This window comes from Symphalangus syndactylus, chromosome 17 (assembly GCF_028878055.3).
Source record: "Symphalangus syndactylus isolate Jambi chromosome 17, NHGRI_mSymSyn1-v2.1_pri, whole genome shotgun sequence".
Lineage (NCBI taxonomy): Eukaryota > Metazoa > Chordata > Mammalia > Primates > Hylobatidae > Symphalangus > Symphalangus syndactylus.
Window position 1 is genome coordinate 11472771 of NC_072439.2, and position 27810 is coordinate 11500580.

The window sequence follows — 27810 nt, forward strand, 5'->3', positions numbered from 1 at the left end:
GGGGGCGGGGGGCATGGCCCGGTTCCGTGTCGCATCTGTGTGTCTGGTGCCTGATTGGTGCTGTTCGGTGGTTTTTCGTTACTGTTTCTTTCCTCCTTTCTAAGGAACTGTGTACAGCCAGGACAGGCAGATGGGGCCCCAGGTAGAGGGGGCAGGAGCAGAGCCTCAGTACCCGGGTCTCCTCCACCTCCCAGCCCCGAGATGCCACCTGCCTGCCCCAGCCAGGTGGGAGCCATCGAGCGCCCCCCGCCCAGTTCCCGGTTCTTGGGGGAGCTCCGGTGTCATCGACATCTTAGACCACCCCAACCCCCCATCACCCGGTTGGTTTCACTTTAGCATGAACTCCCAAGTGTCTTGTTCAGAGGAGAGAGACAATCAGCCTATTCTTGTCTTGTCGCCCAGGGTGGTGGGGGACAGGGGTGCGCCCCAACTTCCTGAGATCTGAAGGACCCTCCTGAGGGCCCCAACAGCAGGCACCAGCACCCCCCCACCTCCACCCAGACAGCCTCGGCCTCCCTCCCTGGGCTGGGCCTGAGTCCGCCTTTCTGTCTAGCCCAGGAGGCAGGGGGTGTACGCCTGCAGAGACCCCTCCCTCCCAGCCCACTTTGGGAGCCTAGAGAACAGAGGACTCCCCAAAATCATCAAAGGGGACTCTGGGACAATGTCCTCTGCCTCTGACTCCTCTTGTGCCATGAGGCCATGTCCCTGAGCCATCCCCAGATAGCCCCTGGAGGTGGAAAGGGGCACAGATGTGCCGGCTTGGGAACAGAGGCTGGAGGAGAGGGCGGCAGGGGAGAGATGAGAGGGGCCGCTTTCGGGGACAGGCCCCAGTTGGGGGGACGGGGTAGCTAAACGGGGTGCTTCTCACCCCATAAAGCAGAAAGCCCTGGTCTGGAGGGCTGGGCCTGGGGCTGAGGGCTCAGCCGACCTCAAATCTGAAATGATGACGGGGCCAAGATGCTCCTTGCACCAGCCGGAGCTTGGGCCATTTCACATTCTCTGCCCCAAGCGGTTTAAGCAAAATCAGGCCAGTAGACTCCTGGGGTTCCTCCCAGTGGCCATGGGACCCCGCAGGGGCTGGTTTTGGTGGAATGAGCTCAGCCGGGGGTGAGGGAAGAGCCAGGAGGCCCTGTGGCCTTGAGTGTTTTGAATAGACTGGAACTGAGGGCTGCTTTCAGGGCAGACACCACTTGGACCCTCCAAAGTCCCCTCCCCTCCAGGGACAGGGGGAGAGAAGCCCTTTTCCACCTTCACCCTCGGGCGACAGGCTTGAAAGTTAAAAAAAAAAAAAAAAAAATCTCGTCATTGTTAACCATTGCTGTGCTGGGTTTGTTGATTTGTTTTTCTTCAATAAATTATTTTCTAGTCACTCACCTGGGCGCGTGTGTTGGCCGACGGGTCGGGCACAGATAGGGGGCGGGAACGGAACTCGTCCACCTCGAGGCCGGGGAGGCAGGACTGGAGTGCAGGGAAGACGGACTTTGCTTCCACCCAGCTCGCCCCTCTCTGCTCTGAGTCCCGTCTTCTTCCTGGGCCAGTGGCCTGCTCTGAGCCTCCACCACCCACACAACTCCACCACCCACAGGGAATGGTTAAGAATCAGAAAGAGGCCAGGTGCGGTGGCTCACACCTGTAATCCCAGCACTTTGGGAGGCCAAGGCGGGCAGATCATGAGGTCAGGAGACGGAGACCATCCTGGCCAACATGGTGAAACCCCCTCTCTACTAAAAATACAAAAAATTAGCCAGGCTTGGTGGCGGGCGCCTGTAGTCCCAGCTACTTGGGAGACTGAGGCAGGAGAATGCCGTGACCAGGAGATGGAGCTTGCAGTGAGCCGAGATGGCACCACTGCACTCCAGCCTGGGTGACAGAGTGAGACTCCGTCTCAAAAAAAAAAAAAAAAAAAAAGTCAGAAAGAAAAGCTTGGCATCTTTGAAAGAAAAGCTTGGCGTCTTTGAGTCAACCAAGCCCCAAGATGCAAACCTTGTCAGGACCTGCTTCTGTGACATCACTGCTCATTGCTTTCTGGGGTCTAAAGTGAACGGAGGCCCCAGTGAATGAAGGTGTATTTGAATGGGAGAAACCAGGGCTTCCCGATAGAAGAAGCAGCTAGATGGTACCAGAACGGGAATTTATAAACTTTCTTGGGAGGGGCCAGCTGTCAGGCAGTGGGGGAGCCACAGCTTTTAATAAGCAACTTTTGAGAGCAATGAAGCTTTACCCACATTATCTTACCCCAGTATGAAGAAAAGTTTTCCCTGCAAATACCCAGCTGGACCACGAGAGGTCAGTGCTTTGATTTTAAAAACCAGGAAGCAATATTCCATCACAAAAAAAGTGTGGGGAAAGAGTGAGCCTGAATCAGCGCTGGGGTCAGATGGACCCTGGTTTATTAGAAAAAGAAAAGCATGAGAGACCTTGTCTTTAGAGGAAGGTCCCCTGCATGCTAGTTGACTTGCAGCAGATCTGGCTGGTGCTGCTTCTTCCCCAGGAAGGACTTCTTCCTGAGGTGCCAATGTGACTCCTCTGGGCTCGAAGATGCCTCTTCATCAGATGGGTCTAGGGATTCAGACGCTGTGTCACTGCTGACCCCTGGTCCCCTCCGCAGACGGCAATGACTGCTCCTCTGGGGGCAAGGATGGCTGCTCCTCCCCGGGCACCAGCAGCCACTCCATGGATGATGATGACTGCTTCTCTGCGGGCCAGGGCTCCACCTCCATAGGCTGCTCGCTCGTGGACGTGGACGATTCTTCCAGACTTGGTGGCCGAGTCTCCACCTGAGATTTGTGGGTCTTGTCTGGAAGTGGCACCGTCCCCTCCTTGGGGGTGTGGGGCTCCTTTTGCCAGCTCTTCCAGAACGGTGTGGAAGGCTTCAAAAATGCTGACTTCTCCTCTGAGGAGTCTGGCTGGCTCTCCAACGTCAGCTGGCCTGAAAGCAATGGCTGGCTCCCCAGAGGCTGTGACTGGCTCTCAGATGATGACGGCTGGCTTTCTCTGTGCAACGGTGGTTTCTCCTGAAGAGATTGTGACCTCTCCTTGGTCAACAGCAACTTCTCAGGAGAAGGTGGCCTCTGCTTGGGTGACAGTGGCCTCTCCTGTACCCTTGGCAATTGCTCTTGGAAAGATCCAGATAGCCTGTTGGTGCTGGTGAGCACATATTTGGGGAGGGCACGTTGGTTTTCTGAATGAAGAGCGGATTGTCTATCCATAGAAAATGATGAGCTAGGTGTAGGGAGGTGCTGTACTTCCTGGGAGGACACCAGCCCCTGTGGCTGGCACTTCTTCTTCCCTAGGAAGGACTTCTTCCTGAGGTGCCAGTGTGACTCCTTTGGGCTCGAAGATGCCTCTTCATCAGATAAGTCTAGGGATTCAGATGCTATGTCACTGCTGACCCCTGGTCCCCTCCGCAGAATTGTGCCCTGAGTGATGAGGTCTGCGTATCCCTCATGGTGGGAGAAAGCATAGCTGGAACGCCGGGCACAAGACTCCCAGTATACATGAGGCAGGGGCTCCACGGTGAAAATGTCCTCACTGGGGCCCTCCTCCACCTTCTCCTCCTGAAAAGCAAAGGGGAGAGCAGGGGAATCAGACTCCTATGCTTGGCTGATGGCTCTCAGGTCCCCCAAGTAGGAGAGGCAGGATTCAAAGCCCTTGACCACTGTTGATTGGCTAGGTTCTTCCCTACCCAAGTTGAGCCAATCAGAGTCCTCAACTCCCAGTGTTGAGTTCTAAGGAGGACTCTAGTCCTTTGTTTTCAAGACCCACTAATTGGCCTTGCCCTGGAAACTAACCCTGGATCAGCCAATCAGAGTTATTCCCTGGGACTTAACTCTGGACCATCCAATCAGAGTCCTTCCCTGGGACTTAACCCTGGCTCAGCCAATCAGAGTCCTTCCCTGAGACAACTCTGGACCAGCCACCAGGTGCCTTGGCTGCCCTTTGGTGGCAAATCCAGGAGAGGTGAGCCTGGGACAGCCAGGTGTCCAGCCTATGCAGTAAAGGTGGCAGGAGCTGGGCAGGGAGAACAGAGATGGCAGGGCAGGTACACCATTCCAGTCAATTCTGGGGCCCATCTCAGCTGCAACCTGCTTTTCCATGCATATTTTGGTTACATGGGCTAGTAAGTCCCCCTCTCTTTTTTTTGAGGTGGGGTCTTGCTCTGTTGCCCGGATAGGAGTAGAGTGGCAAAAATCATAGCTCACTGCAGCCTCAACCTCCCAGGCTCAAGCAAGCCACCTGCTTCGGCCTCTCGAAGTGCTGGGATTACAGGTGTGAGCTGCTGCGCCTGGCCTTCAGCACATGTCCTCAAGGTGCATCCACGCTGTGGCCTGTGTCAGAGCCTCACTCCTTCTCACGGCTCAGGCGTGTTTCATCGCACAGATGGAGCATGCTGTGTTGACCCACTCATCTGTCAACGGACTCTCATTTCTAACTTCCTCCTTTTGCCTAAACCATTTCAAGGTTGTTTCCGTCATCTCAACCCCCAAGCCCTAGATCGTTCACGGTAGAATCTGATGGTGTCAGCCAGGCACAGTGTGCCTCATGCCTGAAATTCCAACATGTTATGAGGCCAAGGCAGGAGGATTGCGTGAGCCCAGGAGTTTGAACCAGCCTGGGCACCATAAGGAGACTCCATCTCTAGAAAATAACTACAAAATTAGCTGGGCGTGGTGGTGCATGCTCGTGGTCTCAGCTACTTGGAAGGCTGAGGTGGGAAGATCCTTTGAGCTCGGAAGGTCGAGGCTGCAGTGAGCCGAGATTGTGCCACTGCACTCCAGCCTGGGTGACAGCACAAGACCCTTCTCAAAAAGTAAAAGTAAATAAATAAAACCTTAAGAGCCGGATGGCATCAGCACTGGAACCTAGGGCGGCCTTTGGGTGCTGTCTGCTGCGTTGTCTGGGGAGTGAGGTCTCCCTTCTTGGGAAATCGGGCCCCGTGGGCACTGGGTGTGTGTCCGGGGCTCCGCACCCACCCTTCCCCACAGCCCAGTGTCTTGGAGGGCCGAAAGGGGCCGGGACACCTTGCAGTCCCTACGCCCTGCATGGCTCCCCAACCAGGGTCCTGGAATGTACCGGGTGAGGACCCCGGGCCCAGGCCCACCTCACCTTGGCGCGTAGCTCCTTCAAGGCTGGGAAGATGACTCGGAGGGCCAGGACAGGGACGGTGTTTATGGACACGCTCAGCAGGACCACCAGCAGGATGGAGGGAGAGGACAGCACGCTGAGGTCGGCGTCTGGGGACAGGGCAGGGTAGCAGCAGAACCTGCTCGGAGGCTGCGCCGCCTTCCCTGCCCCCTGCTCCGAGGATGCCCCCAGGCTACGGAGCGCCTTGGTGCCTGGTTCATAAAGGAGCCCCTTCCCCAGGACACTTTGCCGGACGACTGTCATGAGCAACCTGCAACCTCTTCCATTGGGGCCCCCCCTGCACCACGACCACCCGTCCCACTTCCCCATGGAGGCTCACACAGAAACGGGAAGGTCTTGGGGGATACTCTGAAGAGCCAGAAGCTCTGGGTGGTGGTAGTCATGACAGCGTAGAAACCAAGGCTGAGGAGGATGGTCGCCACGCACAGGGCGGTCCAGTACTTGATGATAAGAATGACCTGGACAGGCAGCGTGGGGTCAATCCGGGGCCCAGCAGGGCGTGCACCAGGACACCAGCCCCTGGGGTCCAGGAAGGGCACCTGGCAATGCCCCCAAAGCAGGGGTCCCCAGGGGAGGAGGCCTCCACAGGCCATGTCCAAGGCCCCGGGGAGGTGAGGACTTTGCCCACCTCCATGGTGATGGACAGCAGGCAGGACAGGGCCACCACGACCGCAAAGGACTGGTGGTCGCTGAAGCTGGCGGGTCCCGCCGTGTCGCGGCTGATCCACAGCGTCATGAAGAAGTTGACCAGAGAGGTGGTCACGCCATGGGCAATGGCTTGGACAAAGACCCAGTAGTTGAAGAGCTCGTCCTTCTGCCCTGCCACATACAGCTCCGGCTTCTCCAGGCTCTGCTCTGCGCTCACGTCCTTGGGGCAAGGGGAAGCTCTTGGGATCAGGTGGGGGGCAGGGGACCCCCACCAGAGATCAGGACCTCCTCAGGCAGGTCAGTAGGGTGGCCACTCTCTGTGTGTGGCTCTTTTTTTTTTTTTTTTTTTTTTTTTTTGAGACGGAGTCTCGCTCTGTCACCCAGGCTGGAGTGCAGTGGCGCAGTCTCGGCTCACTGCAAGCTCCACCTCCCAGGTTCACGCCATTCTCCTGCCTCAGCCTCTCCGAGTAGCTGGGACTACAGGCGCCCGCCACCACGCCCGGCTAATTTTTTGTATTTTTAGTAGAGACGGGGTTTCACCGTGGTCTCGATCTCCTGACCTCGTGATCCGCCCGCCTCGGCCTCCCAAAGTGCTGGGATTACAAGCGTGAGCCACCGCGCCCGGCTGTGTGTGGCTCTTTAAGTGAATTAAAGTAAGGCCAGGCACGGTGGCACATGCCTGTCATCTCAGCAGTTTAGGAGGTCAAGGTGGGAGGATCGCTTAAGGCCAGGAGTTTGAGACCAGCCTGGACAACACAGTGAGACCCCCCCATCTCTAAAAAAAACCTTTTAAAGTAGCCTGGTGTGGTGGTGGCACCCGTAATCCCATCTACTTGGGAGGCTGAGGCAGGAGGATCATTTGAGCCCAGGAGTGGAGGCTGCAGTGAGCTGTGACCGCACCACTGCACTCCAGCCTGGGTGAGAGAATGGGACCTTGTCTACGGAATAAAATAAAATGAAATGGAAAGAGCTCTGGAGGTTGGTCCCTTGGCCACATGAATGCACTAGGTGCTGCTGAGCTGTGCGCATGAGTCTGGCTGAGACAGGGCAGTTTACGTGATTTGTATTCCACCACGGTTAAAGATGCCAGCAAGGCCGGGCGCGGTGGCTCACGCCTGTAATCCCAGCACTTGGGGAAATGAGGTGGGAGGATCACCTGAGGTCAGGAGTTCAAGACCAGCCTGGCCAACATGGTGAAATCCTGTCTCTACTAAAAATAAAAAAATTAGCCGGGCACGGTGGTGCACGCCTGTAATCCCAGCTACTCAGGAGGCTGAGGCAGAAGAATCGCTTGAACCCCAGAGGCAGAGGTTGCAGTGAGCTGAGATCGTGCCACTGCACTCCAGCCCGGGCGACAGAGCGAGACCCTGTCTCAAAAAAAAAAAAAAGATTCTAGCAAACATGAAATGAGATGTAAAATCCGGTCCCTGGGTCACACAAGCCGCAACACAAGCGTTCCTCCCTGGGCACGTGCGGCTGCTGGCTTCTGTGCTGGATTGCATAGCTGTGGGACACTTCCATCACCTGGAACGTTCCACGTGACCCACCCTCCCAACCCCGGATCATGTAGCCAGGGCCTCTTGGAGCTGGGGGATGACAAACCTAGCAGAATCATCTGCTCTGATCCCCTCTCCCCATTGCACGGATGGGTAGACAGACGCACGGGGGCTCCAGCACGGGGTGGGGGCTCCCACACACAGGAGGATCTGGATGACCCCAGGATGGGTGTAGGCTCCGGTGGGAGAAGGTCAATGGCAGTGGGCAGGGAGAGGTACTGGACTGCACCCCCTGAGCCCCACCCCATGGCCTGAAGGTCTCCCAGGCTCCCCCTCCCTGCCCCAAGGAGCGGAGGAGAGGAGGCGAGGCTGAGCAGAGACCTGGAAGGAGGACCCAGCCTTGCCCTGCTCACCTGCTCAAAGAGCCCAATGTAGAGAACTGGCAGGGTGCTGTACAGGAGGTTGAAAAGAGCCAGGAACCATCCTTCGTACAGGGGCTGAGCCGGGGGAGAAGGGCACGGAGAACAAGTCAGCCTCCAGGCGCCCAAGGAGCCTGCCAAGCAGGCACCCAGGGAGGGTTCTGGGTGAGGTAGAAAGTTGAGTTACACTCAAGGTTGGGGCTGGGACTGGGGTGGGGTGAAGTGCGGCCTGATAAAGGCGGCAAGATAAAGAGAGGGAGAAAACCATGATCAAATTCCCTCATAATGGCACCTCTGAGTTTTTGTTTTAATTGGATGGCATCAAAAAAGGATACAGGCTGGGCACGGTGGCTCACATCTGTAATCTCAGCACTTTGGAATGCCGCGGCGGGCAGATCACTTGAGGCCAGGAGTTCGAGACCAGCCTGGCCAACACAGTGAAACCCCGTCTCTACTAAAAATATAAAAGTTAGCTGGGCGTGGTGGTGGGCGCCTGTAATCCCAGCTACTTGGGAGGCTGAGACAGAAGAATCGCTTGAACCCAGGAGACGGAGGTTGCAGTGAGCCGAGATCACACCATTGCACTCCAGCCTGGGCAACAACAGTGAAACTCTGTCTAAAAAAAAAAAAAAAAAGGCTGAGTGCAATTGCTCATGCCTGTAATCCCAGCACTTTGGGAGGCTGAGGCAGGCAGATCACGAGGTCAGGAGTTCGAGACCAGACTGGCCAACATGGCAAAACCCTGTCTCTACTAAAAATACAAGAATTAGCCAGGCGTGGTGGCGGGTGCCTGTAATCTCAGCCACTAGAGGGGCTGAGGCAGGAGGATCACTTGAACCTGGGAGGCAGAGGTTGCAGTGAGCCAAGATCGTGCCATTGCACTACAGCCTGGGCAACAGGGCGAGACTCTGTCTCAAATGATAATAATGATAATGATAATAATAATAATAATAATAATAAAAACAGAAACCAATATATAACTAAGGGGTTTCTGTAAAATCCCTCTCAAATGCCCAGGTATTAGTGATGGGAGCTCATTCCTTCTCCAAGGCACCTGATTCCCAGCAGTTTCCCTACACACAGGGAATAGCAGTGCCCTGGGGCTCTTCTAGTCCTTGTCGGGATACCGCTCAGAGTCTTGAGCAGAGCCCCAGCTCCCACAATCGGATCTTCTCTGGGGTTCAAGGTCTTGTTCGCTCAACTCTCCCAGAAGAGGAGGCCCATGTGCAGTGCCTGCCCTTGCTTGAAAGCTCTGAGTGTGCCGGACACGGTGGCTCACGCTGTAATCCCAGCACTTTGGGAGGCCGAAGTGGGCAGGTCACCTGAGGTCAGGAGTTCGAGACCAGCCTGGCCAACATGGTGAAACCCCATCTCTACTAAAAATACAAAAATTAGCCAGGCGTGATGGTGCACACCTGTAATCCCAGCCACTAGGGAGGTGGAGGCAGGAGAATCACTTGAACCTGGGAGGCGGAGGCTGTAGTGAGCCAAGATCGTGCCATTGCACTCCAACCTGGGTGACAGAGCGAGACTCTGTCTCAAAACAAAACAAAACAAAACAAATGTCCTGGAAGGTGTTGGGTACAGAGCTAGACAGGGACCATTACCTCCCTTCACCTGGACTCTAGGCCTGTACTAACGCAGCCTTGCCATGTGGCCTCAGGCAAGCGCTGTCCACCGAGGATCCCGGGGTTCTCAGTGTGTCCATTGCTGCTCCTGGCAGCTATGGGAGGGGCACGGTATCCCCAGAGGCCCTGGTCATGGGGCAGCCAGGGTGGGGGATGCACCTGGCCGGTGAAGCCGTTGTAGCACGCGAACCAGACCTGCACCATCATGCTGGCCATGGTCTTGTAGAAGGAGTAGCGCAGGAACTTGCAGATCCGTACGTAGGACCAGCGGCCATGCACCAGCAGGAGGCGCTGCAGGAAGCAGAACTGGCCCAGCACGAAGTCGCTGTTCTGAACTGCCTGCATGCCCTCCTGGCCCGCCAGCCCCACGCCCACGTCCGCGGCTGCGGGGCACAAGCAGCTGGTCAGCCCCCCGCACGCCCCCCGTCCCACCCGCCCCAGGCCCCCCCACCGTTCTGCCCCTTATCAGCCCCCCCAACCTGCTTCAAGTCCCCCCAGTCCCACCGCCGCCCGCATCAGCCACCCCCCACCTGTCCCAGGTCTCTCCAGTCCCACCGCCGCCCGCATCAGCCACCCCCCACCTGTCCCAGGTCTCTCCAGTACCACCACCGCCTCCATCAGCCGCCCCCCACTCGTCCTAGGCACCCCCAGCCCCGCCGCTGCCACCCACTCTTGATCATGTTGATGTCGTTGGCGCCGTCCCCGATGGCTAGGGTCACCACCTGGTGGTACTTCTTGACCAGGGCCACGATCAGGGCCTTCTGCTTGGGTGTCACGCGGCAGCAGATGACCGCCTGGCACTTGGACGCCAGGTCCACGAAGGCGCGCTCCTGCAGCACCTCGGAGCTACGGCGGGCTCCGGAGTCCTGGGCCAGCGGCGCGGCCAGCGGGAGCCCAAACCTCCGGCGCAGCAGGGACAGGCGCCTGGCGTAGAGGAAATCCCTCCTGGACTGGCCGGGCTCCTGCCACGCCTCGTCCATGTTCACGTTCTGCACCAGGGCGCGCGGCTCCTTCCGCAGGGACACCAGCAGCTTGTCCTGCCCGGCGGGGAGGGGGCTGTGCCAGGCGCCGTGGCCTCCAGTCCAGACTGGACCCTGCCCGGCCCTCGGCCTCACCAGCAGCCCCCACCCCGAGCCCGCCGCCTCTCCAGGCCCCTCCCTGGCGCCGGGACCCCGCCGTCCACTCTGAGTGACACTGACCAGGAAATCTCCGTTAATGACCAATGCCAGCTTGACCTGCGACAGGGACTTCTTGGTTAGAAGGTTGTTACTGTTTTCCCTGTAGGTCTCCAGGATGCGGCTGCGGGGCGCAGGGATCAGCGAGGCAGGGGAGGGGGCGGGCTTCTCCCCACTTTCCCGGGGGCTCCACTGCCCCTCCCACCCCTTCCACTGCCCACTCCCCCACCCCTGCCCCTCCTCCTCCCCCTTTCCCTCTTCCTCCCCTCCCCTTCCCTCCTCCCCTCCCCTTCCCTCCTCCCCTCCCCTTCCCTCCTCCCTTCCCCTCCACTCCCTCTCCCCTCCCACCTCCCTCCACTGCCCCTCCCCTCCCCCTCCACTACCCCTCATCCTCCTCCTCCACTGCCCACTCCCCCACCGCTGCCCTTCCCCCTCCCCTCCCTTTCTCTTTCCCTGTGGCTCCACTGCCCACTCCCCCACCCCTGACCCTCCCCCTCCCCTCTCCCCATCCCTCCTCCCCTCCCCTTTCCTCCTCCCCTCCCTCTCCCCTCCTCCTCCCTCCACTGCCCCCCCTTCCCCTCCACTGCCCCTCATCCTTCCCCTCCACTGCCCACTCCCCCACCCCTGCCCCTCCCCCTTCCCAATCTCCTCCCCTCTGCCTCCTCTCTGCCTCCACTGCCCCCTCCCCCACCCATGCCTTTCCCCCTCCCTTCCTTCTCCCCTCCCCCTCCACTGCCCACTCCCCCCCGCTGCTCCCCCTTCCCCTTCCCTCCCCCCTCCCCTTCCCTCCTCCCCTCTGCTTTCCCTCCCCTCCCTCTCCCCTCCCCGTCCCTCCACTGCCCCTCCCCTCCTCCCCACTGCCCCTCATCCTTCCCCTCCACTGCCCACTCTCTCACCCCTGCACCTCCCCCTCCCCTCCCTTCCCTCTCCCCTACCCTCCCCCTCCACTGCCCACTTCCCCACCCCTGCCCCTCCCCCTCTCCCTCACCTTCCCTCCCTCTCCCCTCCCCCTCCCTCCTCTGCTCATCCCCCTCCTCTGCCTCTGCCCCCTCCCTCCATTGCCCCCCCCACTCCCCTTGCTCACCCCCCCCAACTCCCCACTTCTTACCTAATCTCCTTCTCCTCCAGAATGAGCATATTCTCTGACAGCAGCTCGCAGGCGAAGCCGACGTTCACAGCCGTCTCTGCAAACCAGACCTGCTCAGCACCTCTGCGACCCGCCCTGCACTGGCTGCCTGGGGGCCACGCCCACTGTGCCCAGTGAACATCGCCCGACCAATGACAGCCACATGCTCCACCCCCTGGTCATGGTGATTGGTTCAGAGAAGGGCTTGTAACCCAGGCTCGCCAATGAGAGCCAGCCCTGAGATTTTGGCTGCAGCTCTGGCTGCCCAGAGATGTGTCTGAGGCCAGGATCATCAGGCACATGTGCCTAGGATCCATGGTGCCTTCAGGAACCCACAAAATGTCTTAATATCTTTTTAAATCAGAAGGGAAATGATTGAATATGTTTCCCTGGGCTGGCTCCTGGCCAACAGAGGGCACCCTGAAAATCACTTTTTTTTTTTTTTTGACAAGGGCTCACTCTGTCACCCAGGCTGGATGGCAGTGGCACGATCACGGCTCACTGCAGCCTCAACCTCCTGGGCATAAGAGAGCCTCCTGCCTCAGTCTCTGGAGTAGCTGAGACCACAGGCATGCGCCAGTGCGCCCCTCAGAGAGTTGCAGCTTTTTTTTTTTTTTTTTTTTTTAAGACAGAGTCTCACTCTGGCTCCTAGGCTGGAGTGCAATGGCGCGATCTTGGCTCACTGCAACCTCCGCCTCCCAGGTTCATGCGATTCTCCTGCCTCAGCCTCCTGAGTAGCTGGGATTACAGATGCGCACCACCACACCCGGTCAGGCCCATTTTTGTATTTTTAGTAGAGACGGGGTTAGACCATGTTGGCCCTGCTGGTCTCGAACTTCTGACCTCAAGTGATCCACCTGCCTCGGCCTCCCAAAGTGCTGGGATGACAGGCATGAGTCTTCAAACTTCAAACTTCCCCATGCTGCAGGGGCTCAGCCACCCAGAGCCGCCCGGTACTCACCCTGCTTGTCCCCGGTGAGCACCCATATTTTGATGTTGCTCTTCTTGAGACATTTGATGGTTTCAGGGACGCCGTCCTGGAGTCTGTCCTCAATGGCTGTGGCTCCCAGCAGCTGGTGGGGGAGGGGGGCAGGGCGGGGAAGATGCTGAGCAGCCGCCCAGCTCCCTGGCAGGGGCAGGAGAGTCCCAGGGCCCCCTTGGGTGCCCCCGCTGCCCACCCACCTTGAGGTTCTGCTCCATCTTGTTGTACACCTGTTGCAGGGCCTGCGCCCGGTTCTGCAGCAGGAGGCTGGCCTCCTGGTGGCGCTGCTGCCAATCCTCGTAAATGTCCTCAGCCACCTCCCTGTAGGCCAGGCACAGTGTCCGCAGGGTCTCCTGGGCAAAGGCCTGGGGGCCGGGCAGATGGAAGCTGTCACCATCCTGAAGCCGACATCCGAGGCTCAGCCCTCCCCAACCCCCTGCCGGGCTCTGGAGCCTGGGCCCCCCAACCAAAAGCCTGTTGCCTCCCCTGCCAACAACAGCCAGAAGGGGTTCAGAAAACTGGTCTGCGGCTGGGTGCAGTGGCTCATGCCTGTAATCCCAGCAAGTTGGGAAGCTGAGGCAGGCGGATCATTTGAGGCCAGGAGTTCGAGACCAGGTTGGCCAACATGTTGAAACCCTGTCTCTACTAAAAACACAAAGATTAGCCAGGCTTGGTGGTGGGCGCCTGTAGTCCCAGCTACTTGAGAGGCTGAGGCAGGAGAATTGATTGAACCCAGGAGGTGGACGTTGCAGTGAGCCGAGATCATACCACTGCACTCCAGCCTGGGCGACAAAGTGAGACTCCATCTCAAAAAAAAAAAAAAAGAAAGAAAGAAAGAAAGAAAAAACAACAGAAAGAAAGTGGGGAAGAGGGCTGGGTGCGGTGGCTCATGCCTGTAATCCCAACACTTTGGGAGGCCAAGACAGGCGGATCACTTGAGGCCAGGAGTTTGAGACCAGCTTGACCAACATGGTGAAACTGCGTCTCCACTCAAAACACATAAAAAATTAGCCAGGTGTGGTGGCACACGCCTGGAATCCCAGCTACTCAGGAGGCTGAGGTGGGAGGATCCCTTGAACCTGGGAGGCCGACGTTGCAGTGAGCTGAGATCACCCCCTTGCACTCCAGCCTGAGTATCAGAGCAAGATTCCGTTTCAAAAAAAAAAAAAAAGAAAACTGAGCCGCCCCTGCTCCCCACCTGCTCTGTCTCAGACACCCGCTCCCACCCCCAGACTCTCAGCTCTCTTTTGCCTCCAGACCTTCTCGGAAGACTGTTTCCCTGCCAGGAACACCTTCCCTATGCTTTGCACAGCCAATTCTTTTTTTTTTTTTTTCGGGGGTGGGGGATAGGGTCTCACTTTGTCACCCAGGCTGGAGTGCAGTGGCTCGATCATAGCTCACTGCAGCCTCAAACTCCTGGGCTCAAGCGATTCTCCTGTCTCTACCTTCCAAATAGCTGGGATCATAGGTGCATGCCATCACACCCGGCTAATTTCTTTGTATATATATATTTTTTAAATACAAGTGGTCTCACCATGTTGCCTGGGCTGGTCTCGAACTCCATCTGGCACAAGCAAGCTGCACACCTGAGCCTCAAAATGCTGAGATTACAGGCAGAAGCCACCACACCTGGCCTGCATGGTGAATTCTGACTATCGCTCAAGACCTTCTATGCAGTCCACCCACCCGGAACCTTCCCCAGCCAAGGCTCCCCCAGTCCCAGGACCCTCCCTCTGACCGCTCAACTTTGGGATCTCTGAGCCCCTTCCTTGGGCCCCTCACTTCTCAAGAGCCGGACCCAGGGTTGGGGCCTCTAGGGGCTGGGAGGAAACTGGGCAGGCCCAGAGAGCAGGCACCCCAAGGGTGGCCTGAGGGTCAAGGGGGTCCCCAAGGAAGGTGCCCTTATGGCTTCTTACCCCCCGACCCTGCCCCCAGCTTTCTGCTCCAAGGGGTGGCCTTAGGTCTCAAATTTATTTACTTATTTTTATTTATTTTTTGAGATGGAGTCTCACTCTGTTGCACAGGCTGGAGTGCAGTAGCGTGCTTTCGGCTCACTGCAACCTCTGCCTCCCAGGTTCAAGCGATTCTCCTGCCTCAGCCTCCTGAGTGGCTGGGACTACAGGCCTGCACCACCACACCTGGCTAATTTTTTTGTATTTTTAGTAGAGACGGGGTTTCACCAGGTTGTTCAGGCTGGCCTCGAACTCCTGACCTCAAATGATCTGCCCGCCTCCCAAAGCACTGGGATTACAGGCATGAGCCATCGCGCCAGCCTGTTTATTTAGAGACGGGTCTCGCCCTGTCGCCCAGGCTGGAGTGCAGTGGTGCGATCACAGCTTGCTGTAGCCTCCACCTCCTAGGCTCAAGCGATCCTCCTGCCTCAGGCTCCCAAAGTGCTGGGACCACGGGCGCGCGCCACCATGTCTGATTTCACTTTTATTGTTGATTGGGCATGGGTCCAAGAGTTTGGGCTTGACACAGCAGAGGAGCTTCACGGACATCGGCAGCCTCCCACAGGCCTTGACACTTCTTTGGGCCTCAATTTACCCATCCATTCCCTGGGGTGGCTGAGCTAAGCCGACCTGCTGAGCTCCTGGGCTCTAGGTCATTATTGTGACTGCACTTCCAGTTCAGAGTCCCCCCACATCCTGGCAGAGTAGGGGACACAGGACATCTTCCCACACGCACCCCGCTGCCCTGTGCTCCATGCTGCTGGGGCCCCAGCAGAACCTGTGAGGAGCCCCCGGGCTGGACACAGAATCCTCTGGCCCTGTAGGGTCAGGGCTGGACCAGGGGGAGGCAGCCTGGGGTGATGACAGCCCCATGTTGGCAGGGGGTGGGGCAGGAAAGGCCCCCTGTGTGGGGAGCTTGTGGCTGAGCCATGAGGACATCAAAAGCTTCTGAATGACAAAGGTGCAGGGAAGACCCTCCGAGCAGAGGGAACAGCATGTGCAAAGGTTCCAAGGCATCACCTGAGCATGGGGAAGTCACAAGCCACAAACTGGGGTCCTGGGGAGTCCGTTGGTGAGGCCAAAGAGAGACCAAGCTGGAGAGGTCAGCAGGGGACAGAAAAAGCCTCAAATCCTGGGCCGAGGAGTTCGGGCTTCACCCAGAGTGGAAAGCTTTGGAGTAGACAGAGCTGAGTGTGTCCTGGCAGCTGGACCAGCTCAACCACGTGGTGGTCTTGTGCAAATGGAAAAATACACCCTCGGCCGGGCACGGTGGCTCACACCTGTCATCCCAACACTTTGAGAGGCCGAGGCGGGCAGATCACCTGAGGTCAGGAGTTGGAGACCAGCCTGGCAACATGGTGAAACCCCATCTCTACTAAAAATACAAAATTGGCCGGGCGTGGTGGCGGGCGCCTGTAATCTCAGCTACTCGAGAGGCTGAGGCAGAAGGATAGCTTGAGCCTGGGAGGCAGAGGTTGCAGTGAGCCAAGATTGCGCCATTGCACTCCAGCCTGGGCAACAGCGCAAGACTCCCTCTCAAAAAAGAAAAGGAAGGCTGGGCGCGATGGCTCATGCCTGTAATCCCAGCACTTTGGGAGGCCAAGAGGGGCAGATCCCCTGAGGTCAGGAGTTCAAGACCAGCCTGGCCCACATGGCGAAAACCCATCTCTACTAAAAATATTAAAATTAGCTGAGTGCACTGGCGTGTGCCTGTAATTCCAGCTCCTCGGGAGACTGAGGCAGGAGAATCACTTGAACCCGGGAGGCGGAGGTTGCAGTGAGCCAAGACCGTGCCACTGCACTCCAGCCTGGGCGACAGAGCAAGACTCTGTCTCAGAAAAGAAAAGAAAGACAAGACAAGAGAAGACAAAGAAAAAGATGCTCTCTCTCCGGGGGGCTACACTTTGGAGTTCAGCTGCCTCCCAGCCTGTGTGTGTATTGTGTGTTGCCGGGGGAGGGTGTTTTGTACAGTGCACAACATACCTAACTGTACATGGCCATCCCAGGTACCTGCAGCCATCCATTTCTCTGTACAGTCTCCTCCCCTGCCTCCTCCTCCTCCTGTCCCTACACACACACACACACACATACACACACACACACACAAGCCAGCCCTCCTCCCTGCAGGGACTCACAGCCAAGGCCTCCTCTGTGGCAAATTCCGTTGCCCCTCTCCTGTGCAAGCGTTCAAAGATGACCGTGTCGGCGCCCTTGGTGTACAGGCAGATGGTGCCCTCTGGCTTTCGGACTGTGGGGGAACAGGCCCTGCTGCTGCCCATAGAGGCTCCCCGTCTGCCCGCCCCACCTCGGGGGGCCCAGGGCTTGGGCAGCAGGGCTCACCCAGCACCGACATCCGTTTGCGCATGCTGTTGAAGTCCATTATGGCCAGGACCTGGTAGACCCGCTCCTCCCCCAGCTCCACGATCGTGATGGTGTCCTGGGTGCGGGACAGGAACACGTAGCCGAAGTTCCGGGCCGCGGTGACCAGCGCCTCCTCGTCGGGGCAGGCCGCCTGGTACAACAGCTGGTCTGGTGGGGAGGGGGGCCGTTTTGGGGTCACATGGTGGAGCCCATCTCCATCTCTACAGTGCAGGGAGGAGATGGGTATCGCCAGGGCTACACCTTTATTGATGGTGGCCGGGGACCCCCGCCTGTACAACCTCTCAGCCCAATGCATGGAGGTGAGCACTTGAGACTAGACGAGCTTCCCGATCAACAACAGATCCTTGGGCTGCAGCCGCAGGCCTGGACATCCTTTAGCCCTGATGATGACACGCCCACCCTCGAGGTGCAGCTGGGGTCACCGGCCACAGCGCCCCCTAAGCCAGGTGAAAGGAGCCCTGGAAGGTGAGCTGGGTGAGCTGTGGGGCTGGGACACTGCCATGCCCCGGGGGCTGAGCGGCCTCAGAGATGGGGAGGTGGGTGGGCGCGCCTGGGCACTCACGGTGGCTCTCCCGCACCATCACCGTGTGGCAGATGGCCAGCAGGCGCCAGAACTCCCGCACGGCCTCGTCCCTGTTGCTTCGCACGAGGTGCAGCAGGGCCGCGTTGTGGAAGAGCAGCTTCCCGTCGGCGAACTTGTTCCAGAGGTAGGGGTTCTCCTGGGGGTGGCAGGGGCACGGGCCGGCTGTGGGCAGGCCACTCCCTGTGCCCCATCCCCCTCACCGTCCCACGCTGCAGGGCAGGCAGGCTCACCTTAGGTCGGGTCGTGGCCTCTGAATCCGGCCCTGGGGAAAGACACAGCCTCATGCTTCAGCTCCCACAGGCCCCCCATTCGGGATCCCACAGCCCCTGACCCCTAGTCTCAGGCTTCCGGGGGCCACTGGATGCACCCACACAAGCCAGGCCTGCGGCCCTGGAACTGACACCCTGAGCAATCTTGGGGCGAAAGCTGACCCCAGTTTCCACCATCTGCAGAAAGCAGGGAAGAGGGGAGCATGCCCGTCCTGTCTCCCAGGGACCCCAAAAGGACAGCCTGGAGCGGGATGCGGCCCCGTCCGTGGGACACATTTCGTTCCCTCCTCCTGGGGTGAGTTTTTGTTTTTATTTATTTGTTTATTTTTAAGACAGAGTCCTGCTCTGTCACCCAGGCTGGAGTGCAAGTGGCATAAGCTCAGCTCACTGCAACCTCAGCCTCCTGGGTTCAAGCGATTCTCCTGTCTCGGCCTCCCAAATAGCTGGGATTACAGGCTCATGTCACCACACCCGGCTCATTTTTGTATTTTTTAGTAGAGATGGCCTTTCACCATGTTGGCCAGGCTGGTCTCAAACTCCTGACCTCAGGTGATCCGCCCACCTCGGCCTCCCAAAGTGCTGGGATTACAGGCGTAGCCACCGCACCTGGCCACGTTTGATTCTTTATTGTTCTTAGAGATGGGGTCCTACTCTGTGGTCCAGGCTGGAGTGCAGTGGTGCGATCACAGCTCACTGCAGCCTCAACCTCCCAGGCTCAAGGCATCTTCCCTCTTCAGCCTTCCAAGTTGCTGCGGCAACAGGTGTATGCCAGCCCTTTGTGGTGTTTTTTTTTTTTTTTTTTTTTTTGAGATGGAGTCTCTATCATCCAGGCTGCTGGAGTGCAGTGGCATGACCTTGGCTCACTGCAACCTCCACCTCTGGCTTCAAGCAGTTCTCCTGCCTCAGCGTCCTAAGTAGCTGGGACCACAGGTGCGCACCACCATACCTGGCTAATTTTTGTATTTTTAGTAGAGACGGGGTTTTGCCACGTTGGCCAGGCTGCTCTCGAACTCCTGACCTCAGGTGATCCACCTGCCTCAAACTCGGGCCCATTTTCCTATAGCTGAACTTGAACCATTTCTTGGGGACTTCTAACTACACTAAATTATGACCCAGTCCAAACCACGTGCCCTGGTTATAAATTAGACCCGGGGCTGTCAAACTACACCCCACCACATCATCAATTTTTGTACGGCCTGTGAGCTAAGAATTGTTTTTGGATTTTTAATGGCCAGGAAAAAAAATGACTAGAATAATACTATTTTGTGGCCAGGCGCGGTGGCTCACCCCTATAATCCCAGCACTTTGGGGGGCCAAGACGGGCGGATCACGAGGTCAGGAAATCGAAACCGTCTTGGCTAACACAGTGAAACCCCGTCTCTACTAAAAATACAAAAAAATTAGCCAGGCATGGTGGCGGGCGCCTGTAGTCCCAGCTACTCGGGAGGCTAGAGGCAGGAGAATGGCGTGAACCCAGGAGGCGGAGCTTGCACTAAGCCGAGCCGAGATCGCGCCACTGCACTCCAGCCTGAGCGACAGAGCGAGACTGTCTCAAAAAAAAAAGAAAAAAACTATTTTGTGATCTAGGAAATACTCAGAAATTCGAATTTCAGCATCCACAAATAAAGGCTTGTGAAAGTCAAAAGAAGAGCAGTGGCCGGGTGTGGTGCCTCACATCTGTAATTCCAGTGCTTTGGGAAGCAGAGGCAGGCGGATCGCTTAAGCCCAGGAGTTCAAGACCAGCCTGGGCAACGTAAGGATACCCTCTCTTGACAAAAAATACAAAAATAAGCTGGGTATGGTGGCATGCTCCTGTAGTCCTGGCTACTTGGGAAGCTGAAGTGGGAGGATGGCTTGAGCCTAGGAATTCGAGGCTGCAATAAGCTATGATTGCACCACTGCACTCCAGCCTGGGCAGCAGAGCAAGACCCCATCTCAAAAAAAAAAAAGTACTGTTTAAAAGTTTGGCTAGGTGTGGTGGCTCATGCCTGCGATGCCAATATTTTGGAGGCTGAGGCAGGCGGATCACCTAAGGTCAGGAGTTCGAGACCAGCCTGGGCAACATGGTGAAACCCTGTCTCTACTGAAAAGAAATACAAAAATTAGCCAGTCGGGGTGGCACGCAATTGTAATCCCAGCTACTTGGGAGGCTGAGGCAAGAGAATCAACCCGGGAGGCGGAGGTTTCAGTGAGCCAAGATCGTGCCATTGCACTCCAGCCTGGGCAACGAGAGCAAAACTCCATCTCAAAGAGAAAAAAAAAAAAAATTTGCTGGCCCCCTCCAAAGGAAACCACGCCATCTGGCTACAGTTCTCTGGTTCAGGTTCGGGCAGGGGTGCCGGGCATCGGGCCAGACGTGGCTGTGGTCCTCGGGCACCCTGAGCCCCTTGAAGATGGAGGACCCAGCCAGGAGCTCAAGTGTTGGGGCCGCACCGTAGACACGGCCGTTGATGCAGCACTTGTTGAAGGTCAAGATGTTCTGCGTGAGCGTGCCCGTCTTGTCCGAGAAGATGTATTCCACCTGGCCCAGGTGGTCGTTGAGGCTGGTGCTGCGGGCCTTGGCGGGCACGTCCTGCGGCTTGTAGTACATCTGCACGTCCCAGTCGATGAAGATGCTGTTCCCCAGGTAGATGAACTCAGACCTGCAGAGGCACTCGGGGTCACGGTCAGCCCCGCCTGCTGTGTGCCATCCCCCATGCCTCCCCGTTCCGTGTTTGCACCGGGGATGCGGCCGGCAGGGACTCACAGGATGAACATGGACATCGGGACGGTGACACTGAGCAGGATGAGGAAGCCCCAGAAGGTGAAGAAGGACTCTGCGGCCACGCTGCTCCCATGCAGCCCCGAGAGGTAGTAGTGGTGGTCTTTGAATTCTTTGACCGAGAAACCGAAGCTGAAGGCCAACACCAGGCAGACAAGCACCACGGAGATGAGGATCTGGAAGGCGGACGCGACAGGGTGGGTGAGGGGGCGGGGGTCCCCCACTCTGCCATCAGGATGGTGTAAACACAAAGATAAGGCTGGGGCTGGGCACCATGGCTCACGCCTGTAATCTCAGCACTTCGGGAAGCTAACGCAGGCGGATGGCTTGAGGTCAGGAGTTCAAGACCAGCCTGGGTGACAAAGTGAGACCTCATCTTGACGAAAAACTTAAAAAATAAATTAGTCAGGCATGGTGGCACACACCTGTAGTCTCAGCTGCTCAGGACGCTGAGGCCAGAGGATCGCTTGAGCCTAGGAGGCTGCAGTGAGCTATCATGGCGCCACTGCACTCCATCCTGGGCAATAGAGTGAGATAGAAAAACATTTATTTATATTTTTTAATTTTTTTTTTTTGAGACAGAGTCTCGCTCTCTCTCCCAGTCTGGAGCGCAGTGGCGCGATCTTGGCTCACTGCAAGCTCCGCCTCCTGGGTTCACGCCATTCTCCTGCCTCAGCCTCCCGAGTACCTGGGACTACAGGCGCCCCCCACCATGCCCGGCTAATTTTTTGTATTTTTAGTAGAGAGGGGGTTTCACCATGTTGCCCAGGATGGTCTCGATCTCCTGACCTCGTGATCCGCCCGCCTCAGCCTCCCAAAGTGCCAGGATTACAGGTGTGAGCCACTGCACCTGGCCGAAAAACATTTATTTATTTTTATTTTTTTTATTTATTTGAGAGAGTCTTGCTCTGTTGCCCAGGCTGGAGTGCAGTAGTGCAATCTCAGCTCAGTGCAACCTCCACCTCCGGGGTTCAAGTGATTCTCCTGCCTCAGTCTCCCAAGTAGCTGGGATTGCAGGCGTGAGCCACCATGCCCAGCTAATTTTCAATTTTCTGTAGAGATGGGGTTTCACCATGTTGTTCAGGCTGGTCTCGAACTCCCAACCTCAGGTGATCCACCCACCTCGGCCCCAGAACGTGCTGGGATTACAGGCATGAGTCATCTCACCCAGCCTAAAAAAATATTTATTTTGGCCGGGCATGGTGGCTTATGCCTGTAATCCTAGCACTTTGGGAGGCTGAGGAGGGCGGATTGCTTGAGCTCAGGAGTTGGAGACCAGCCTGGGCAACATGGTGAAACCCTGTCTCTACTAAAATACAAAAAAATTAGCCAGGCGTGGCGGCGTGCACCTATAGTCCCAGCTACTCGAGAGGCTGAGGCAGGAGAATTGCTTGAACCCGGGAGGCAGAGGTTGCAGTGAACCAAGATCGTGCCACTGCACTCCGGCCTGGGTGACAGGGCAAGACTCCGTATCTAAAAAATAAATAAACAAATCATTATTATTATTTTATAAAACTATTTTTAAAAATTACTTTAATGAAAGATTTTTCTGGCCCAAAGACCTGCCCACAGGATCAGGCTGCACATTTTGCAGAAGAAGGAAACTGAGGCCTGGAAGATGACATCCCTGACCCTGCCCTCCTCTGTGTTCCTGGGGCAGGGGTACTTGTTGGCAGCTCACCACAACCACCAACTTGTTCATCAGGAGGTCCAGCTTGGTTCTCTTCAAATGGATCTTGCCACAGTTCTTCATAATTTTTGTGTCAAAACCTGCAGGGTTTGCAAACATGTATCCATCTATCCACCTATCCACCCACCCACCCACCCATCACTCACCCATCCACTCACCCCCCACGCATCCACCCACCCATCACCCACCCATCGCTCACCCACCCACCCACTCATCCACCCACCCACCCAACCATCACCCACCCACCCATCACTCACCCACCCACCCACTCAGCTACCCACCCACCCACCCATCACCCACCCATCACTCACCCATCTACCCACCCACCCATCCACTCATCACCCACCCGTCACTCAGCCATCCACCCACCCCTCACCCACCCATCCATCACTCACCTATCCACCCACCCACCCACTCAGGCACCCACCCACCCACTCATCCACCCACTCACCCACCCACCCATCACCCACTCATCTACCCATTCATTCATACACCCACCACCCACCTACCATTCATCCATTCATCCATCCATTCACTCACCCATCCAAGCACCCATAGATCCATCCCCCTACCCATCTACTCATCTATTTGTCTATCCATCCATGCACTCATCCTTTCACACATCCATCCTCCCACCCACCCACCCATCCCCACATCCATCCACCCAGCCACCCACCCATCCCCACATCCATCCACCCAGCCATCCATCCACCCATCTATTTGTCTATCCATCCATGCACTCATCCTCTCACATATCCATCCACCCAGCCACCCACCCATCCCCACATCCATCCACCACGCCCCCATCGGTACAGCTCCCACTCCAGGACCCTGGAGCGGCCATACCAGCATAAATGACCAGTCCATAGCAGGTGTCTGTGTTGCGAATCCTGCAGCCTCGGAGGAGGAGGTTGCCAATGTCCAGGGAGTATTTCTTGTCATTCCATTCCAGGCACCCCACGAAGTGGTGCATCCGACTGTTGGGTGCCTCACACATCACTGTGCCTGTGGGAGGCCAGGTGGTCAGTGGGTCAGTGGGCTCAGGCCCTCTTCCCCAGGTTCCCTGCGCCGGGTGCAGGTGAGAACATTCCGGCCACCCTCATGAGCCCCAGTGCCCCAAACTTGCCCTATAGCACCCCAGCACAGGGCCACCTCAGGAAGGCTCCAAAGCCTTCCTGTCCCTGCGTGGCCTCAGGGACTTTAGGCAGGCTGTTCCTTCCACGGGGACTCACACTTCCCTGATCCTCCAGCCAGATCAGCCCCTCCTAGCTCCTAGCTCCCTCCCTCGTGGTTCTGATCTCAGCATGTGATAAGATGTTTATTCATGCAAAGCTATTGTTAGTGTCTGTGAGCTCCATGAGAACTGGTGCCAGCCTCGTCTCAGCCACACTCTGACCCCAGGGCACGGCCCAGCACCTGCACATAGTAGGTGCTCAGTAAATGTGTCAAGGGGGAAGAGGAGAAGGGACACCTGATCGATGAGCCTCCTTTTGGGTGCCGGAGCCTGTCCACAACCACCACCACCCCCCCATTCACCAACACCCTGCAATGACCTCACTTCCATTGGAGAAAACAGGTTCAGACTACACAGACTGGCCCGGGGCAGCATTCAGTGAGGGTTAAAATGACCATGGGGCATGGGTTGGGACCCCAGAAGGGAGAGGGGCCACAGGGTTCCTGAAGGGTCCTCACCTGCCTCCCCATCACGTCTTAGGGATGGGGAGCCTGACTCCATCCTGGATGTAGGAATTGGAGACACCCATGGTGGGATGGCCAGAAGGCAGAGAACCATAGGGCAAGCCCACACCTCAGGCCACCTCTCTGAACCTCAGTCTCTTCCTCTGAAAAATGGGTCCATGCCCAGCGAGAATGCTGGGGCAGATGGACAAGGCCAGGGCCCACAAAAGCCTCCTTGCTCAGCCCGGGAGGAAAGGCTAGAGGAAGAGTCACTGCCTGTCTATGATTCTGTGTCCCGATGGTGTTAAATAAGGGAGCCGGCCGGGCGCAGTGGCTACGCCTGTCATCCCAGCAATTTCAGAGGCTGAGGCAGGTGGATCACCTGAGGTCAGGAGTTCGAGACCAGCCTCACCAACATGGTGAAACCCTGTCTCTACTAAAAATACAAAAAAATTAGCTGGGCGTGGTGGTGGGCGCCTGGGATCCCAGCTGCTCGGGAGGCTGAGGCAGGAGAATCGCTTGAACCCGGGAGGCGGAGGTTGCAGTGAACCAAGACTGCGCCACTGCACTCCAGCCTGGGCGACAAGAACAAGACTCTGTCTCAAAAAAAAAAAAGAGGGAACCTTTAGCCGAGTTCTGGGACTGTCAGGGAAGTTAGAGAGGATGGGTGTGGCCCCCTCCACCAGGGCTAAGCCTTTCCCCAGATATCACAGACAGATGGGGAAAAACTGTTTGGGTGTGAGGAGCAAGGAAAAGATTCTGTCCTCAAACCAATTAGAGTGACTCTCCTTCGCAATAAGACAAGAAAACCAAACAAAACTGTACCCCCAGGCTGGGCTGCAGCAAAGAGTAACTGTTCCCACATCACCTGTGAAACATCTCCAGGTGGAAAATAAGAAACAGTCACGCAGGCCGGGCGCAGTGGCTCACACCTGTCATCCCAGAACTTTGGGAGGCCGAGGTGGGTGGATCACCTGAGGTGAGGAGTTCGAGACCAGCCTGACCAATATGATGAAACCCCATCTCATGCCGGGCGCGGTGGCTCACGCTTGTAATCCCAGCACTTTGGGAGGCCGAGGCGGGCGGATCACGAGGTCAGGAGATCGAGACCACGGTGAAACCCCGTCTCTACTAAAAATACAAAAAATTAGCCGGGCGTGGTGGCAGGCGCCTGTAGTCCCAGCTACTCAGAGAGGCTGAGGTAGGAGAATGGCATGAACCCGGGAGGCGGAGCTTGCAGTGAGCCGAGATCGCGCCACTGCACTCCAGCCTGGGCGACAGAGCGAGACTCCGTCTCAAAAAAAACAAAAAGAAACCCCATCTCTACTAAAATACAAAAATTAGCCAGGCGTGGTGGCAGGTGCCTGTAGTCCCAGCTACTCAGAGAGGCTGAGGTAGGAGAATGGCGTGAACCCGGGAGGCAGAGCTTGCAGTGAGCCGAGATCGCGCCACTGCACTCCAGCCTGGGCGACAGAGCGAGACTCCGTCTCAAAAAAAAAAAAAAAAAAAAAGAAACCCCATCTCTACTAAAATACAAAAATTAGCTGGGCGTGGTGGTGTGCACCTGTAATCCCAGCTACTCAGGAGGCTGAGGCAGGAGAATCGCTTGAACCTGGGAGGTGGAGGTTGCAGTGAACCAAGACCACACCACTGCACTCCAGCCTGGGAGACAAAAGTGAAATGCTGTCTCAAAAAAAGAAAAGAAAAAGAAACAGCCAAGCAGTAGAGGGGGTCAGCACTCTGTTCTTAGAGGCCTTCCCGCCACAGGAATTGCCAGCCCACGCACACAGGTGCCTTTTCAATGAAACAACCAAATGTGACTGTGTTATGGTTAAATTTTACACTTAATAGAATGTAGCACTTTATTTTTGGTTTTGACACAGGGGTCTCACTCTGCTGCCCAGGCTGAGTGCAGTGATGTGATCACAGCTCACTGCAGCCTCAGCCTCCCTGAGCTCAAGCGAGCCTCCCACCTCAGCCTCCCAAGTAGCTGGGACCACCGGCACGTGCCACCACGTCCAGCTACTTGTTTTATTTTTTGTAGAGATGGGATCTCGCTATGTTGCCCAGGCTGGTCTTGAATTCCTGGGCTCAAGTGATTCTCCTGCCTCAGCCTCCCAAAGTGCTGAGATTCCAGGCATGAGCCAGTGGGCCTGGCCAGCACATTTTTTTAAAAAAACAGAAATACCAACAACAAAATACCCTAACTTTTAACTTTTACAGATTCGGGGGACGTGACTCCCTGCTCAATGCCTCTCACCTTGAAAGGACGCCATCTTCTTTGTAGTGGTCAGTTCTTTGTGGGTGACCATCAGGGCCTGTCTGAACTTCAAGTTGGTCTCCCTGGTGACGAGGAGAGGAGGGAGGTGAAAAGAGGTGAAAATGGAGGTGACGGATGCTTCGAGGAGCCCCCAGACCCCTTCTGGAGTCACTCAAACATTTTCACTGAGCACCTACTAGTTTGCCAGCTGCCAGTCGGATGGCTGAGTCCCAGAGAGGGAGAAAGCCTTGCCCAAGGCCACACAGCATGTTTGCCAAAGTGCTGAGGCCAGGGCCTAGGGCCTCCTGCCCGTATGCACCCAGTGGAAACAATGCGGACCGTGGGCATCTTCCTCCCCTCAGTGCCTGGCAGCACCCACCCCCCAGACACTCTTGGGGTGAGTGACCAAAGTCTCTGAGCGACCTTGGCTGGCCGCCTCCTTGGTGACCGGGGAAGGGGGCTTCTCCGGGCCATGCGCCCCACCCCCCAGGGTCCCCAGTGATGCCACAGCTCCTCACCCGTCAATGTCCACCGTCTCCACATAGCACAGGCTGCTGGGCTCCGTGCTGGCCAGCAAGAGCACGTCGGCCTGGGGTGGAGTTGGGGGAAGCATCGCAAGAGGGGATGCAAGACAAGTTGGGGGCGCGGCCGCCCTCCCCACCCTGGGAGGGGCGCTCTCGGTGCAGGGGCGCGTGGTTCTGGGACCTCGGGGTCAACCCCAGCTCACTGGGACGATGTTGTCTTTGCGGAGACAGACCACATCCCCCACGCACAGATCCTGCCATTTCTTCCACTTGAAGCTGAGGGAAGAGGGGGTTGCGAAGGAGGCCCCTCCCTCTGCCGACCCTCCCCACACCGGGAGAGCAGAGGCACGGGATGATGTGGGGCCCGCAGCTGCAGTCCCCACCTCCAGGCATTTACCCCCTCAGGAAGCCTTCCCCAGCCTCCCACCCTACTCCCCGAGGGTCCACGCTCCCACCCGGTGATCTCCAGGGTCCTGCACCCACATCCTCTTCAGACTTTCCTTGTCCTCCCCATCGCCCGAGCCCCGAGCTCTGCAAGGGTTCGCCATCAGGGCCTCGGCCTCTGTCCTCATCCCGGCCACACGCCTAATGAATGCAGGCCTGGTTCCTGTCGGACTCAACCAGCCGGGAGATCGGGGAGAGTGGAAGGTGATGGACACTTGCTGAGGCCGATGACCCTGCTGGGCTGGAGCCCCCCATGTCCCCGTGGATCCCCAGCTGCAGCCCCAGCCTCACCTCTTCCCCATTAGAATCTGGCAGGGTCTGTTGTTGATGGCTCTGTCACTCTTGTGCCTCCCCTGGGCCAGGAGGGAAAGGATCAGAGAGACCATCTAGCCTCTCCTGCCCCTGCCCGGGCCGCTGCCGCGTCGCAGCCCAGCAGTGCCCGTGCCTGCCCGCAACACAGGGTCCCTGTCCACTGGCCCCATGCCACGTTGCGTCTGCCCAGGGATCCCGGGCATGGGGGCCGCTGGACCCACTGCTGCTGGCGGGGAGAAGACAGGCGAGCTGCCCACCACCTAGTGTGCCTGCCAGACCACTACCCCACCAAAGCTCAACGGCCCCAAAACCACGCAGCCGACAGAGCCAACGCCAC

The 27810-nt window shown here is 57.3% G+C and overlaps 1 protein-coding gene across 6 annotated transcripts in view; it reads right to left on the reverse strand.

Moving 5' to 3' along the window:
* Positions 1 to 2114: 2114 nt before the first annotated feature.
* Positions 2115 to 27810, reverse strand: part of ATP8B3 (ATPase phospholipid transporting 8B3) — a 34663-nt gene continuing 8967 nt past the window's right edge. For 4 of the 6 annotated variants that reach the window (XM_055247247.2, XM_055247245.2, XM_055247243.2 and 1 more), the window contains 23 exons: positions 27145 to 27248; positions 26921 to 26993; positions 26712 to 26782; positions 26194 to 26276; positions 23103 to 23261; positions 22248 to 22336; positions 20552 to 20742; positions 20239 to 20447; positions 17767 to 17798; positions 17516 to 17672; positions 16912 to 17100; positions 16707 to 16819; positions 12820 to 12984; positions 12599 to 12710; positions 11620 to 11695; positions 10536 to 10635; positions 10007 to 10373; positions 9496 to 9719; positions 7703 to 7786; positions 5774 to 6013; positions 5465 to 5603; positions 5107 to 5234; positions 2115 to 3557 (listed from right to left, as the gene is read on the reverse strand). In XM_055247247.2, the coding sequence (XP_055103222.2) occupies positions 2580 to 3557; positions 5107 to 5234; positions 5465 to 5603; positions 5774 to 6013; positions 7703 to 7786; positions 9496 to 9719; positions 10007 to 10373; positions 10536 to 10635; positions 11620 to 11695; positions 12599 to 12710; positions 12820 to 12984; positions 16707 to 16819; positions 16912 to 17100; positions 17516 to 17672; positions 17767 to 17798; positions 20239 to 20447; positions 20552 to 20742; positions 22248 to 22336; positions 23103 to 23261; positions 26194 to 26276; positions 26712 to 26782; positions 26921 to 26993; positions 27145 to 27248 (4083 nt within the window). In that variant the 3' untranslated portion in view covers positions 2115 to 2579. Of the gene's footprint in view, positions 3558 to 5106; positions 5235 to 5464; positions 5604 to 5773; positions 6014 to 7702; positions 7787 to 9495; positions 9720 to 10006; positions 10374 to 10535; positions 10636 to 11619; positions 11696 to 12598; positions 12711 to 12819; positions 12985 to 16706; positions 16820 to 16911; positions 17101 to 17503; positions 17673 to 17766; positions 17799 to 20238; positions 20448 to 20551; positions 20743 to 22247; positions 22364 to 23102; positions 23262 to 26193; positions 26277 to 26711; positions 26783 to 26920; positions 26994 to 27144; positions 27249 to 27452; positions 27515 to 27810 lie in introns of all 6 variants that reach the window. The other 2 variants (XM_063620613.1, XM_055247244.2) reach the window with 2 other exon arrangements.